General features: G+C 45.0%; 1 protein-coding gene across 1 annotated transcript; it reads left to right on the top strand.

The window, feature by feature from the left end:
• Positions 1-7,126: 7,126 nt before the first annotated feature.
• On the top strand, positions 7,127-7,618 carry LOC134372588 (bcl-2-interacting killer-like). Its single transcript, XM_063090044.1, has one exon. The coding sequence runs from the start codon at positions 7,127-7,129 to the stop codon at positions 7,616-7,618; it is 492 nt and encodes a 163-aa protein (XP_062946114.1).
• Positions 7,619-16,549: the final 8,931 nt, after the last annotated feature.

Here is a 16,549-nt window from a genome sequence, read left to right as displayed (position 1 = left end):
CATTTTCCCAGGTGCGGGCAGCCCCGCCCAGCTCGGCCATCACTGAGCCCTCCCACTTGCTTGGCCTGGCGCGGGGCTTTCCGGAGCCTGCGGACCGGCCTCCGCTCCCACTCCCTCCGCAGTTCTCTGGCAGGGCTGGTGGCGGGGGGGCGTCCCCGGCCAGTGTCAAGAGGACAAGGAAGTACGGGCGGGCCGACTGTCACTCCACCACACCCTGGACTCCGGCCCCAGGTAAACTCCCTGTTACTGGGAGGCAGATACCATCTCTGCGGCCACCAGTTTGGAAAAAAGCCTAACGAATTTCTGGTTGGGAATAGTGTGGTAGGAGAGTTCCCAGGCCCGCTTGAACCTGCCGGAGACCAGGCTGCAGGTGGGCGCTAGACTCGGTTTATACTGGGGGGATACAAAGGTGAACAAGACCCGAGAAAGATCTACATAGTGCTACAAAGGCACCGGTCGTCTGTGCCTAGCAGAAACCTGGTAGACTTCCTGGGCGAGGCGGTGCTGAGCAGGGTCTTGAAGGCCCAGCTGATAGACGAGGGGTGCAGAAGACACGCCCCAGCCCAGCACAGTGCGCACAGAGTGGGGAGACGTGTGGCCAGGGAGGCGGAGACTCGACAGAAACCACACACCCGGTGGGGTCGCCACTGCACGATCTAACAGCCTGGGCCAGAGCACACGGAACGGGGAGAAGTCCTGCACAGGAAGTGAAAGCTCAACAGAGATCACACACCCTGGGGTACGTGATCCACCAGCCCAGCAGAGTCCAAGCTGACCAGAAAGGTGGCTCCCCGGAGAAGCCCAAGACCCGAGGCAACCACACACACAAGGCACTAGAGGCCAACTGAGCAGTCACGGAGGGAGCCATACCAAATTGGCAACCACAGCAACATCCTAGTTAGTCATTAGTCTCAAACCGGTGGATTGTGAAACCCCCTGCCACAATGAATAAACACCAAAAAAAAGATACCAGAAATACAAAAAATCAAGAAAGTACACCACCAAAAGTTAATAAATCTCAAACTCTAGATCCTATAGAACAAGAAGCCCTTGAAATAACTGACAAGGAATTTCGAGTGATAATTCTAAGGAAACTGAATGAGATACAAGAAAACTCAGCTAGACATCATGATGAAATGAGGAAAAGTATACAGGATCTGAAAGAGGAAATGTACAAGGAAATCAATGTCCTGAAAAAAAATGTAGCAGAACTTGCTGAACTGAAGAAGTTATTCAACGAAATAAAAAACACAACGGAGAGTTTAACCAGCAGGCTTGTCGAAGTTGAAGAGAGAACCTCTGAACTTGAAGATGGGCTGTTTGAAATAACACAAGCAGACAAAAAGAAAGAAAAAAGAATCAAGGACATTGAAGAAAATCTGAGAGAGATATCAGACAACCTTAAGCGATCAAATATCCGAGTCATGGGTATTCCAGAAGGGGAGGAAAATGGAGATTCCATTGAAAACATATTCAACAAAATAGTGGCAGAAAACTTCCCAGGTATAGGAAAAATCACAGATCTTCAGATCCAGGAAGCTCAACGATCTCCAAATGTATTCAACCCAAAAAGACCTTCTCCAAGACATGTCATAGTCAAATTGGCAAAACTCAGAGACAAAGAGAGAATCTTAAAAGCTGCAAGAGAGAAGCGTCAAATCACCTATAAGGGAGCCCCGATCAGGTTAACATCAGACTTTTCATCACAAACCCTAAAAGCTAGAAAGGAATGGGATGATATTTTCAAAATACTAAAAGACAAAGATTGCCAGCCAAGAATACTCTACCCTGCAAGGCTATCCTTCCGAAATGAGGGGCAAATAGTATATTTCTCAGACAAACAATTTAAAAATAAGAACAAGGTATTAAAAACTCTTCCAATAAACACAGGTGAGAACAACAAAGCTTAAATTGTTGTTTTGACCTTGTTTTTGAATTATGAGCAGCTTAAGGGAGAAATATCAGGGGAAATGGGAATAAAAAGACAAAGTGATTTAAAAGTAAATGAAGTGTGATAGATACAGGAAGAAACAGAGATATATTCATAAAGAGATTCTTACCGGACTTAGGTCCGGCTGCCTGCTCCCTTGAAAAGGAAAGAAAAAGACTCAGAAGACAAATGGTTGGTGTCAGAAAAGCAGATGTACTCCGCTGAAGGAGATGATAGGCTGTCCTATCTCTCCGGTAAACCTCGGGGAGAATGGCCAGGCTAAAGCCATCTCAAAGAACTCAGGTTTACTAAGGGGGTTTTTAAGAGGGGGCTGAGGAAATGGAATGTGGGAGATGAAAGGCAGGAGAGAAGGGTACATGAGCTACGAGGGGTCCGTGTCTCTGAGTCAGGCACAAGGTCTTGCCAAGGCCTCGTCTGGTCTCTGTTCTCATCTTTGCTGTTATTTCAGGACCCTACAAGATTTTGATTTGCTCTGGAGTAGAATCAACTCTTCTGCAAAGTCTTTCACGTAGTTTCACTTCACAGAGCTCTGGTTGACTTGTCTGGTGCCCAAGGGCAGCTTCCAGTGATTTGGCCTTGGTCACTTCTTAAAACTCTACAAGTCTCAAAGAAAGAACTGTTAGCTTTGCAAAGTACTGATTAGTTTCTCAGCCTTGTTTTCCTATTTTACAAGCAAGATAAGAAAGCCAGGGAGTGGGAAGAAAGAGTGGAAAGGAAAAAAATACTCTTTTTAAAAATCCCTGCCACCCTGCACCTGCAGCCCAGGCAATTTTAGGTCTCAACATGGCTTCAGTCCTGCTCACTCCAACAAGATAAAGAAACATAAGAAGACTTACCTACACAGATGAATATCCTTACATTGGTGCCTTTTAAGACACTGTTGCTAAAGATTTTAAGACCATGTTGCATTTTTACAACCATAGGCACCAACAGTGACATCATAGCTAAGTACTTACCCTGAGTTGTATGAACTTGTTATGTGACGGACTCCAGTTTCTCAAACCTTTCTAGAACTGTCTGGGCATGAACCTCCAGCCCCAGATCATGGAGGTGGTTTGTCTTATTTGATGGTCACATAAAAGCATTAAGCAAGTGGTAATTGTCAGACATATGAATCACCAGGACTCTTTTGTCCCTATATCAATCTGTCAGCCATAATATCTAATATTTAAATAGGACTGAAATCTTAAAATATGACATCCATTGTCTCTAGTGGTCCTTTCCATAGCCCTACAGCCAAGAGTGCCCATCCCTAGATACAGATAAGGGAACAGAGGAAGAGAAATGTGGAACTGTTTGCCTGGGGTCTGAGAGCAAGTTAGTGACTGGCAGAGCCAGGACGAGAACCAGGAAGAACCCAGATTCTCCTGCCTCCTGGTGCTGTGTGTTTCCACTTGACTCCCTCTTGCCCTCCCTCTACCACCTGTTGTCGCTGGAGAAGGGTCGAGTATCCACACTCCCAACAGCCTCGTGACTCAGGCAGCTGATGCTCACAATGACCAACAGGGAGGCCTCATCCTGGGCTCTTCTGATGAGGGGCGTGTGTGGCAGGAGAGGACCCAAAAGGGGCCTCTGGGAGGACCTGTTTCTGAGAAGCAGAGGAAAAAACAGGGTCCAATGGTACTTTGAAATTAAATGCATGACATCCAGTTGGGTTGAATATGGAAACAAAATAATAGCCGTGCTTTGGGAAATCACTATCCTCACCATGCCTGAAGACACTGGTGTGGAGGAAAAGGGAGAGGGCAAACCAAGGAGCCCACAAGGAGAGGCACCAGGGCTACTGCTCTTAGCTGCAGCCAACTATGACTGCTGGATGAGCCACAGCAGTGGCTTAATAAAGAGTCAGAGCTTAATAAATGCATGCTGGATGAAAGCGTGACTGTGTGCATGGGCCGAGGGATGGCTGGAAGGAGTGCAGTGAACACAATGAAGGAGTCAGTCTCTGCCAACCATGTTTCCACAGACAGATGGTTCTGGTTGTATTAACTCCTCTGAATTTCTGAACTGTTTTTCAGTTTGGAATATTGGATTCTGCCTTTAACCAAGTTTTTTACATTTTTTTAATTGAAGTGGGCCTTTAGTAAGAGCAGCCAAACTCTAGTAAAGAAATTCCCTAAATACAACTAGTTGGAAGAGGTCCAACCCCTTATCTCCTCTCTTTTCACCTCCCTACCTACCACCAGCTCAGAAAACGCACTCACTGCTTCCTAGAGGGGCTCTGAGGTCATCTTTGCAGAAACTTTGTCACTTGACAGGTCACACCTGATTTTGCTGCACTGTAAACATTGGGGTGGGGAATCCCCCACTTAAAAACTATATCTAAACCTTTCCTTGATTTTATCCAGGCCTTGACAAGAACTAGCAAAAATATTGACCTGTGACTTGATTGTGATGAATCTTTGTTTAATTTTTTCTTTTTCTTTTTGGCATATGGATGGTCCAGGGACCCAAGCCCCTCCCCTTGGTGTTACAACACTGCATTCTAACCATCTGAGCTAACCAGCCAGCCCATTTGTTTAATTTTAAGAGTACTTTTATCCATGCAGCAGAGAAAAAGAAAGAGCACTGATCTTGGAGTCAGAAAACCTGGGCTCTGTTCTTAGGTAAGACATTTAATCCCTCTGTATCTGAGTTTCCTTATTTGTAAAATGATATGATTCTCTGGCTGTCACAGGATATTGTAGGAATCAAATGCAAATTAGATGATGTATCTGATAGTGATACTAGTGATAATATTTATCGAGTGCCTGGCATCAAGCACTGTTCTATTTTACGTGAATCAACTCATTTACTCTTTAGAACAACACCATGAGGGGGTACTAGCGTTACATTCATTTCTAGATGAGGAAACCAAATGCCCACCTAAGACCATGCAGCCCTCAGATATGAAGCCATGTCGTCTGGCTGCAGAACCTGCACTGTAAGCACTACACATACTCTTCCAAGAATCAGCACCATCATTATCGTCTAGTTGTAACTTAGGCTGTCAGTGTTGGAGTGCAGGTTGCGTGATATTGGCATTGACATCCCAACAAAGGCTGATTTCAAAACTTGTATAAGGCCCACCATTATTGTTATATTTGTCCAAAGTTCTTGATATAAATTTTTTTGTGCATTGGTGAGGTTGTCACAGAAAAGGAAACTGAGGATCAAAGAGGTTAAGAGACTTAGACCAAAGTCACCCAGCCAGGAAGCAGCATGGGTAAGATTTGAACCCAAGTCCCCAGAAACCTCTCTCCAGGCCACCTCTCCATGTCTGTACATCCTTCTTAGATGCTGAGCCCAGGCAGATGGGTCTGGCAAGGCAGAGATGATTCTGGAGAACGGGGTACTGTCTGGGAAAGCAGACACAGACAAGACTCAGCTGTGGGGCCCAAGGTGAGGGGTCTGCAGTGATCAGAGGGCAACACAGGACACCAGAGGCAAACTCACCCAACTCCACAATCTTCTGGCAGGCCAGCCTGGTGATGGAGAAGGGGTTGGAAATGAACAGGTATACTCCACCCCTGGCCCTGCCACATGGCTCCTCTGCCCAAGGTGGTGTATCCCTGGTGCAAGGAGCATGTGTGGATCCCCTGGGCGGGATCTGGTCTCTGGATTCACCTTTGTATGTCTTCAAGTTACATACCCACAAGTTTCAGAAGGTCAGAAACACACTTCTCTTTGAATGGGCAAGACCACACCCCCCACCCATCCTATTTAAAAATAAGAGTGGGCAAACCAGCAAGCTGGACTCTCAAACACCAGTGTTTTTCATCCTGGCCCTCAAAAACAGGGGGATGGTTTCCAAAATCTTTTTCAGTTGCCCAAATACGGTGTCCACCTCTAAAGACATCTTTCAGAATAGCCCCAGACAGGAGCCCAGAGCACTGTGAGCAAATTGGGAGCTCAAGTGAGTCACAGCTTTGACTTTTTTTAGGTCAACATTATTCATCTAAATAAGGCACAAGAGAAGCTGGTGTTTTTAAGCTGTTGTGACAAGATGAAAATAGCTCCCTAGCTTCCCTCCTCCCACTTTTCCACCTCCAACACCTGACTTACAGAAGCCACCGGGCCTGTGGCCAAGGATCTGTGTAATTCAAACTGCGGTTAAGGGACTACCCGCCAGGGAGCCTCCTCTGTCAGCTTGGAACCAACAACTGAGGACGGGCTTCTGGCCACTGGTCTCCGGCTTGGCTCTGCAGACCTCCAATGTTTGAGATGTGAAAGATAACACGTGTGGGGCTCTGATCCCTGGCCCCATGAGGGCACCAGCTGACCAAACTGAAAGAGGTGCCATAAGCTGTGGTCTTGGACAAGCCTTGCATCTGGCTGATGGACAAGAGCAGCTGCCTCTTCTGTAGCATGTCCCCAGTAGAAGTTTACATTAGAGACTTGCTGCCAAGGTCAGGTTGGAAAGAGCAACCACCCTGAGCAGAACAAATTAGAGATGGAGAGTGACTCCCCTAGTCAAGTTCCACTAAACTGTGGGCTCCGTGAGGACAGCACCATGTGTGTCTAGTTCACTATTCATTTTAGATCTAAAACAGAGCCCAGTTCACACTAGGCTTTGGGGGCAGATTTTGTGGCTGAGTGGGTTCAATCTCTCCTCTTGTGGCTACTGGAATCAGTACGCTGTCTGGGAAATACCAGATGCTTCAGTCCCACTATGGAGTAACTTTAGTCCACAGTTTCTTTATCTATAAAATGGGTATATGGCCCCCCTGCTTTTCTCAAAAAGTAACTGCAATGAATACCAGAAATACTTTGAAAACTAAAAGCATCATATAAACTTAAGGGATTATGACTATTGCTGTTGCGAGAGCGGGGGGGTGAGCACTTCCTCTCAGCACTACTGTGCCTGAATTTGAAAGCAGTTAGGACCTGAAAGTATGTAGATGTGAATTATTTCTTTCGATCATGAAAGATGGTATCTTGAAATTGAAAGGACTTTCACACCATCAACTTTCTGTTATGACACTGAAATGTGGCCACCCCTGGTGAGAGTACTGTTGGATCAACAGCCACATTAACTGTCATATTTCTGTAGTTAACTGTGATCTCAATATTCACATCTCAGCAGTTAACAGTGAACAAGTGGAAATTCTTTACCTCTCCTATGCACATTAAAATAGGACTGCTACAGTACTCTCTTTAAAAATAAACTCTGAAGAAACTGCCATCACCTCTTCCATGGCCTCTGCCACTGCTAGAGAAGAAATGTTTGAAGTACGACGCATCTGCAGAGACCTCTTCATGGAGACTCTCCTGTATGAGCAAGTCCTGGACCCTCTGACTATGGAGGTTCCCTGCATGACCGAACCCATGGAGGAGGACTTCGGCCCCCTGGAGGTCTTTAACCCCCTGGAGAAATTTGATCTCATGGAATCCCTTGAGGGCAGTGATCAAGTGGCCCTGTGGCTGGCCTTCATCGGGGATGAGATGGATCTACACCTCAGGAGCCACCGCCTGGCCCAGCTACCTGGGATGGCCATGAAGAGCTTGGCTCTGGCTCTCACCTGCGACCAGACAGGCATCAGGGGTCTTCTTAGAAGTTTTGTCAATAGTCTCAGCAACCTCAGGAAGATCAAAATAAGGTTCTGGAGATCCCTGTCCCCCAGGACCTGGGTGCTGCTGCCCGGGGTGCTGCTGCTGGTGCTGCTGCTGTATCTGCTGCTCAAGTGAGGCCCTGCTGGCTGCTGGGACAGGGCTGGCCCCCATCCCTTCGAGCACTGCCCTGGAGGTGGCAGGCAGCCTTGGTGGTTTTGTTGTCTTTTCAACTGTGGTGTTTTCTGACGATCCCTTTTATATTTAAACTTTGAGATAGTGCTGGGACTCTGCTGAGTTTTCATACTTAGTTTTTGTTGTTCTTGGTTTTTGAGTTTTGTTTTTTGTAAGACAAATGAATTCATTATACCTCTGGAGTCATTACTGGTTAACTGCCCGTTCTGATGCCTGCTCTCCTCCTGACCCCAGCCTACTCTGTGAGGCAGCCTGTTCCCAAGAAGGAGCCTCCTGCATGTTGGTCACATGGTCGGCAGTGGGGGACAGTGCTGGTCACACCCCTATGTCTGATGCCTGTGGAGCAAAGAGAATCTACTGGAATAGAGTTCGAAGGGGTGGGGAAGAGATCAATAAATGTTGGTCTCCAGCCAAATAAAATAAACTCATTGAGTCTTTTGTATTATAATGAAGTGCCTGGCAAATCGGTGAATACAGACCGTGGCTGCTGTTCAGTGACTGCCTCTCCTATGGGCAGGCACTGGGCCAGGTGTTTGATCAACATAGTTTTTCATTTGCTCCTTTCTTCAGTGCTATGAGGTATTATTCCCATTTTACAGACGAAAAAACTGAAGCCCAGAGACACTAAGTAACTTATGCAAGATCACCAGCAGACACCTGGGTTTCTCCAGCAGCAAAGATGAAGGGGCAAAGAAAGTTAATGCTGGGGCCAACCAGCAGAATGACAGAAAGAGCATGTTTTGTCAGACTGTTTCTTTCCTCCTTTGCACCTCAAGGTGTGTAACAGGCTGGAGCCATCTAGGAAGTTCCCATCCAGAACTGCTCAATCGTGGTGCAGGGTCTGGCTGCACCTGCATCAAATCAGATCAGTGTAATGAACCTAGGTGTGCTCCACTGTGGGGGGTAAAGTAGAGATAACAAGGGGGTTAAATGGATAGTTTTGAGCTGTCACACGGGAACTTAGCTCTCCAAACCATTGCTATCCTTTTCAAAGTACCACCCTGGGAGACTCCACTTATTCCATAAGTGGGTCTCAACCTTGGCACATTGGAATCACCTGGGGAGCTTAAAAATGCTTATGTTTAACACCAAGGTCAAGGGTTCGGATTCCCATATCAGCCAGCCACCTATCTATCTATCTATATTGATATAGATATCTGGTCCTACCCCCGAGAAGTTCGAACTGAATTAAGCCGGTGGATCCAGGGCATGGTCATTTTTCACATCTCAACAGGCCCATGCAGAGGGTTGAGAATCACTGCTCCGAGTCTTTTGGGAGCTCTTCTTGTAGAAATGCCTTCAATGTCTGTGGCGCTTTCCTTTGAATCTCTTCAAGGGTAAGGAACCTTCCTTTAAAGATAGATTGGATTTTTGAAAAGCAGCTAAAAGTCATTCAGAACTGAATCTGTTGAGTAAGAGTGAGATACTAATCTTTGTCCAAAACAAGGTGAGGTGCCTGAAAACACACGCCTGCGTTCCTTGTGTGGATCCAGGCTGGTTTCAGTGGCAGGAATTCGCTGAGCCCCTGATGTACTCCAGGGGCTGGAGCTCTTCAGGAGCTTACCACTGGTTCCAGGACACAGGTGTCCTTGAATTCCCCTGCACTGGGCTTCCTTGGCATCCATTTGAGGGACTTTGCCAAATGCTCTGTCTCTCTACTTCCACATGGAGTTGTGGCTTCCAAAGGCTCCTGTTTCTGAGGCAAAGATGCTCCAGGGCCAGCAGCTTGTCAGGCTGTATTTGATCCCAATTGCACCTGGAGTTGAGGGTGAGTGACCACCTGTCCCCTCCTCCATGCCCGCCCACAGGTGCCATAGGTCCTGCCCACCTTACTTCATCTCTTGATGGAGGGTTCCCAGAAGTAGGTTCTAGAAAAAAAGTCAAAGTGTGAGAGAAGAATGAAGTTCTGGAACACACAAAGAGAAAAGGAGCCCGTGACTCGGGCCTTTTTAGGAATACTGTGCTCTGACCACTAACTCATGGCATAACCTTAGCAAGTGTCTTAACAGCTCTAGACCTCAGTTTCCCCAACTGTAAATAAAGGAGATTAAAATGGGTGAACTTCAAGACCCTTCCAGCTTAAAAATGCTATGATTGTAAAATGCTGTAGATCTAAATATTAAATGACTGTATTTTAAGATAAATTCATTACAACTCTGGCTTCTGCTGCCCAGCAACAGATGGATATAGAGCGGAGTGGCTACATTGAGTGTGAAAGCCAGAGGCGAGTCTTGATGGCCTGTGGTGTGTTCTAGATATGTCCACATGTTGAGCTTCCCAGAAAAGGCTGGGAACATTTCTTGGATGCCAGAGAGAGGAGAAATGCCTTTCCTTGCCGCCTGTCACATAATTATTGTCATGTCTGTGTGCTGGTGGTTGTGAAGGTAAGAGGAAATCGTTCTGGGAGGACAGCAGGACTTTTGCAGGTACTAACTCTCAGCCTGATTGCTTGGGACAGAGGTAAGACTTGCTCTTGAATCCTCTATTTCTGTAAGCCAGAGGAAGTGCTGGAGCTGATAACCTGGGCCTCATGAAACAGAGTAGCTGTGTTGAGAGTAGAGTCAGTCAACCTCCAGTTCATCACTTACTAGCTGTGTAACTTTGGGCAACTTATTTCACTTCTCTGAGCCTTTGTTTTATCATTGAAAAATAACTGGGGATAATATCCACCTTGCAGAGTGTAGGGCAGATTAGATACAATGATGCACATAAAGCACCTGGCACATAATAGGTGATCAATGCACAGTAGCTGAAAAAGCACCACAGCCTCCAGGTGTTCTGCTACCTAAACAATTTGAGAAGAACCTGCATTATTTGTTGCATGGTCTATCCAGCATGCCTCCTTGCAGGTGGAACCAGCATTTACCTGGAAAAGGAAAGCTCCCCAGAAAGCAAACAACTGCTGAAGGAAGGAGAGAGGGATCCGAGGAGCCAAGACTCCGGGATCTAGCTCCTGCTTTTCCTGCCACCCTTTTGACAAAGCAGGGGGACACTGCTCCCCATCTTTGGGAGCAGAGGCACTAAATTATAGACACTCCAAAAACATGCTAGCAAGAACATAATATAGACCCAAAGCTTCATTATAAGTCTCAAGCCCAAATTATTCAAATGTGGGCTAGGAAACAGCCCATTGGGGAAGGGCCTGGCTGGAGGGTGCCCATGTGGTCTTCTGGAAGCCTCTCGCTGACAATGCAGCATGTCGGCAGGATGACAATTCTAACCCCAGGTTAAATTCATAATGTGCTTATTATACATTTAAGTATATGTTGATGTTTTGAATGGGCACCTTCAACAACATTTCAGTACATAGCTATCATTAAGGAGGGTTTAAAAAATAAGACCCTTTGCACTTGGTTGGAGAGTGATGATAAGGGAGAGGGGTGTCAACATGATGCTATAACTGACCTTATTAGCTATCAAATAATGTCACTTAATGACTTGGACCTAAATACACTTAGGAAACAGGCAACCCCAATACACAGCTGCACATGTTTGAGAGGATCTGAAAGTCTTGCCTATCTTGAAGTACCTTCTTCACCACCTGCCCCTGCCTAGGGCTGCCACCATTAGTTATTATTTGGGGTCATAGTCCCAAAGGGAGAGAAGAGAAGGGACAGCAGAAGTTAGGTCTGTTAGCTCACTTGACATTGGAATCAACTGGGAGCTTTAAAAAATATTGATGCCTGTTCTCACCCCCCAGAGATTCTGATATTACTGGCCTGGGGTGCAGCCTGGGCATTGGGATATTTTAAAAGCTCCCACATACTCTAATGTGCAGCCAGGGTTGAGAATCACTGCCCCATGCCCTTTCACCCCAACACTCAACCCACCCCTACCTTGCTCCTCCCCTCCAGCCTTGGTCAGTCCAGCAAGCCCCGTGGCTCAGCAGACACAACACAATTGCAAGATAGGTATTGTCATCCCCATTTTACAGATGAAAAAACTATGACCCAGAGAGAGGGTAAGAGACTGCCCAAGGTCGCATAGGTAATTAATGGTGGACTATCTCTCTGGCTTCAAAGTTCATCAGGCTGCCTTGATAATTTGGGAGCACTAATTCATTAAACTATTAATCCATCAGAGGATTTAGTTTATGGTAATAATGGCCCCTTACATTTTTATGGAGATGTTAGGGTTCACAAAGCACTATTAACGAATAAATTAATTTATTTTATGATATTAAAGATTATTCCTCTATTTTAAAGATGAGGAAACTGAGGCCCAGAAACATTAACTTCCTCATGGTAGAGAAATCAGAGTTTGAGCTCAAATCTTCTAATTCCAAAGAAACACACTGAAAAACTAGGGGGCAGGGGGCAGGAGGGGGAATGAGTTTTTTAATATAGGGAAGATTAGAAAGTTTCAGAGCAGGGTAAGAGCTCAGGTTCACCAAAGGCAAGAATCCAAGGGACTCCACACCCAGGTGGAAGCTAAAGAGGGCAGGAGGCTGAAAAGGGCGCTCTATCATTTCTGCTGGCTGGCCTCTTTCAGTGAGCCCAGCACAGGGAACAAGTGTGGGTGAGCACATGGCCACCAATGCCCCTGAGTGCACTATCCAGTAATGACAAGGAAAGGAAAAGGGCTTTTGCTTGACCCTTGTCCAACTTCCCCCACATGACCTACTGAGTTTGACTTTATTTTTCTAAAACACATTCTCTGGCACAGCCAGCATCCAAATCTTGATTTCTAAAAATCGTTCTCTGCTAGGCTGGCCAGTTAGCCTATGGTGTTGTGACACCAAGGTCAAGGGTTCGGATCCCCATACTGGCCAGCCACCAAAATCAAAAAAATAATAAAAATCATTCTCCACTAAAAGGAACTAGGGCTCCTTGAAGGAATGATTGATCACTAGGGTGGGGAAATGCAGGGGGAGCCTGGAACATCTTATGGAGCCAGAAAATAAGTGCTCAAAAACTCATGGAAAATACATCAATTGATGTATTAGTCCATTTTGTGTTGCTATAACAGAAATACCTCAGACTGAGTGATTTATAAGAAAAACAAAATTTATTGCTTACAGTTTCTAAGGCTGGGAAGTCCAAAGTCCATCTGGTGTTGGTGACAGTGACCCAGGGGTCTCACACTGCAAGATGGTGGAAGCAGAGAGAGCAAAAGGCAGACTCTCCTCTGCTTTTAAAGCTCTCAAAACCACACCCCTGACCACATTTTTAATCTATTCACTATGGCATGGACCTACAATCCAATCACCTCTGCAAGGCTCCACCTTTCATTACAACAATAGGATTTCCCACCCTCTTAACAGTCACAGTTTCTAATACATAAAACTTGGGGGACACAGTTCAAGCTTAAGGAAGTTTGAGGGGGACATAATTCAATCCACTGCAATTGATTTAAAAAAAACTGATGGGGACATGCAATGGATTGAATTATGTCCCCCCCAAACTCCCTGAAGCTTGAATTGTGTATCCCAAGTTTGATGTATTAGACACTTAGCCCCCACTGTGACTGTTAAGAGGGTGGGAAATCCTATTATGGTAATTGAAAGGTGGAGCCTCGAAGAAGTGATTGGGTTGTATGACCGCGCAGTAGTGAATGGATTAAAACTGGTGGTCCGGGGTGTGGTTCTGAGGGCTTTAAAAGAAGAGGAGAGTCTGTCTTTTTCTCTCTCTTTCCTCTCTCTGCTTCCACCATCTTGCAATATGAGACCCCTGGGCCACTGTTGCCACCACCAGATGGACTTTGGACTTCCCAGCCTCAGAACTGGAAGCAATAAATTTTGTTTTCTACATAAATTACCTAGTCTCAGGTATTCTGTTGTAGCAACACAAAATGGACTAATACAGGACATGTCAAAAAAACACAGGAGCCACCATGAAGAGGTTAATACTGGACAAATCAGGGACAATTTGGGCATCAAAATAAGTAATAGTAAAAGATTATAACATATTATCATCAAAAGAATCTATTAGCCCATACCGATACTTATAAATATAAATACAAACACGTGTACATACAGAAGAACGGTGAGAGAAGGGAGACCTCTTCTTCATGTCGAACAGTAAATGCGGAAGAAATGATAGATAAGAAAATTACTATTTTGTAACTATTACAGGAGGGTACTTCAAAAAGAAAAATAGAATTAAAAGATCATATGAATCTTTTAATGAACTTTTTGAAGTATCCTTGCAAAGAGCAAAAAGAAACAGGGGACAAAGTACAAGTAGTTTTTAAAATAGCCAAATAGTCAAGGTGGGCTGTGAAGAACCAGGGAAAACACTTTTATTCTGAAACTCAGCTATTGTTTCTAAAAGCACAAAAGTTACTGAATAATTTGCCTGTGATACTTACTGCAAAAGTGGGAAAATACTCCATCGCCAGGAAGCACAGGTGCATGTCCGTGGTCATTGGATGAAGCTGTTCAAAGAAATGTATTCTTTTCATTGAAAATACAAATAAAAATAGCAACTTATGTTGACCTGGGCAATGTTCTTTTATAGACTTAGCAGATTTACTAAGACTTCACAATCATTTAGCAGGCCTTACAATTTAATAGAAATGAAGAGATATGTATACACTATATTACTATATTAAAATAGCTACACATAGAATGTATCTATTTTTAATTGTTGGTTATATAAAATTCTCATGGGAATTTTTGTTCTGGGATGTTGTACACCCTATAATTTTACAAACAAGTATTAGAAGTGGAAACTTTTTAAATATACAGGTCATTATAATAGTCTTTATCAAAAAGAGACAGTATGTAAAAAAATTAAAATAAAATAAAACACATCCTATTGTTATTCTCCTAATTAAAGGTTCTCAGAGTGCCCATTAAGTCAACCGAACCCCATATTCCCTCACAACTGGCTGTAACCCACTTTCCAGAATCATTTCCCTCCCCTTCCCCCAGACACTGTACAGGCCAGCCAGGCCAGAATTCAGAACTCCTGACTCTTCCCTTCCATGCCCAGGTTCTTTGCAAACATTATTCTCTAGCTAGAAACCTCCTTCCCTCTCTTTGGCAGATGACTTCCTTCTTCAAGTCCCAGCCCAGTGTCAGCCCCACCCCACCTCACCCCATCCCTGCCAAGCAGAGGTGGGCCTGCCCCCTCCTATTCATAAATGTCCCTGGTATAGCACCTGCCTCCTTGTGTTTGAAGGACATAACGTGATAGGGCAATCTTCCCTCTCTTCCAGAATTGCCTGAGAGAGCCCAGAGCTGGAAACAACTTTTTTTTTTTTTTTGGTGGCTGGCCATTAAGGGTATCCAAATTCTTGACCCTGGTGTTACAAGGCTGTGTTCTAACCTACTGAGCCAACCAGCTAGCCCTGAATCAACATTTTTAGAGCACCACCAGCTGTGGGGCCAACTACCTCCATAAAAACTTTCTGAGAGGCACAGTGTCATTTCCACAGAACCTTCATTTCTCCCACCTGAACCCCACCACCCCACCCCTAAACTTTGCAAGATGCACTGGGGTGGGGTTGATGATTAACGTTTCAGGGAGTATGGTTTACATAAAGTGAGACCATCCTTTGCTATCTCCTCCCTTTGGGGGGGGGTGTCACTTGATTGATACCATGCATTAAAGCCAACAGGGAGAGTACCAAGATAATTGCCCCAAGACAATCTTTCACAGGGCCACAGAGCTTGCTGACCTGACCAGAGCGGGGGGGCAGGTGGAGGAGAGAGTTGGGCATTAGGGTGAGACAGAGGGAGGGCCAAGGCCACCCCTTCTGTTTTCAGTTCTTGAAGGGTACAACTGGGGGCTCCTGGCCTGGGGGTCTGGAAAGAAGGTAGACTGCAATAGCAGGATGTGGGTGGGGCTGCCAGTTGGGGGTGGGGGGATGGGGCAGCTGAAAGATAGGGTCTTATCCCACATGTGCCAACAAGTGTTAAGGGGAGCTGCTTGAGCTTGAGTCCTGCCCCACTGGGCCGAATGGGACCTCCACCCACCCATACAGAATCTCCTGACAATGAGGTTGTTCAGGGTAGACTGGCCCCTAGCTACCTGGGAGATCAACAAACAGAGCAACCAAGAAGACTTCCCACCTGCCACAGTCAGTCGTGGGAGAAAACCATTTCCTTTCACTTCTCCACCAGAAGAGCAAGAACAGGGAAGAAAAGAGGGCTTGGAAAAGAGCATATTCCTGGGAATAAACTGCAGGTGCTGCAGAGTTGGTGGAGGGTGACTGAAATCTTAGAGAAAACATGAGTTTTGCAAATGTGCAAAATTGCATATTTGTGGATGTTTACATTGCATATTTTTAGAACAGTTTAAAGCCCACATATTTTAAGTGTATTCTAGTTGTAAAATACGCACACATATATTTTGAATGGCTTTATTGTATAAAAATGCTGAGCACAGGCTGTTCAGTTAGCTCAGTTGGTTAGAGCATAGTGTTGATAACAGCAAGATCAAGGGTTCAGGTCCCTATACCAGCTAGCTGCCAAAAAAAACAAAAACAAAAAACCATGAACACATGTCTGTAATGCACTAATTCTTTACCTGTAAGGTGCCATTCATTTTATAGGAGCTTCTCTATTATGACTGGGTAATGAAACAGCAATAAGTTGAATTGCGATTATATTAAAGTGGTTACATTTCTTTAGTTATTTCAAAGTTGTGTTTATTTTACATAATGGATTTTCTCCAAATGCCATAATACTTACTTTATACTCTGAATTTCCCCTCTTTGTGTGTCTCTGTGTTGTTATTTATGATTGAAAACATGTCAAATGCTCACCTCTTTCCTGTGAACTTGAAATTATATCAAAATAAAATATTACCCCCCAAAATTAATTATAAAGGCTGTGGTAACTATCATTAATGTTTGTAAACAGGATATCACACACAGGTCCTGCTATGGTTTGAATGTCCCCACAAGCTCATGCTGGAACTTAACCCC

Source organism: Cynocephalus volans, chromosome 3 (assembly GCF_027409185.1).
Source record: "Cynocephalus volans isolate mCynVol1 chromosome 3, mCynVol1.pri, whole genome shotgun sequence".
NCBI lineage: Eukaryota > Metazoa > Chordata > Mammalia > Dermoptera > Cynocephalidae > Cynocephalus > Cynocephalus volans.
The sequence above is the reverse complement of the archived record's forward strand: the minus strand, read 5'-3'. Positions and strand labels throughout refer to the sequence as shown.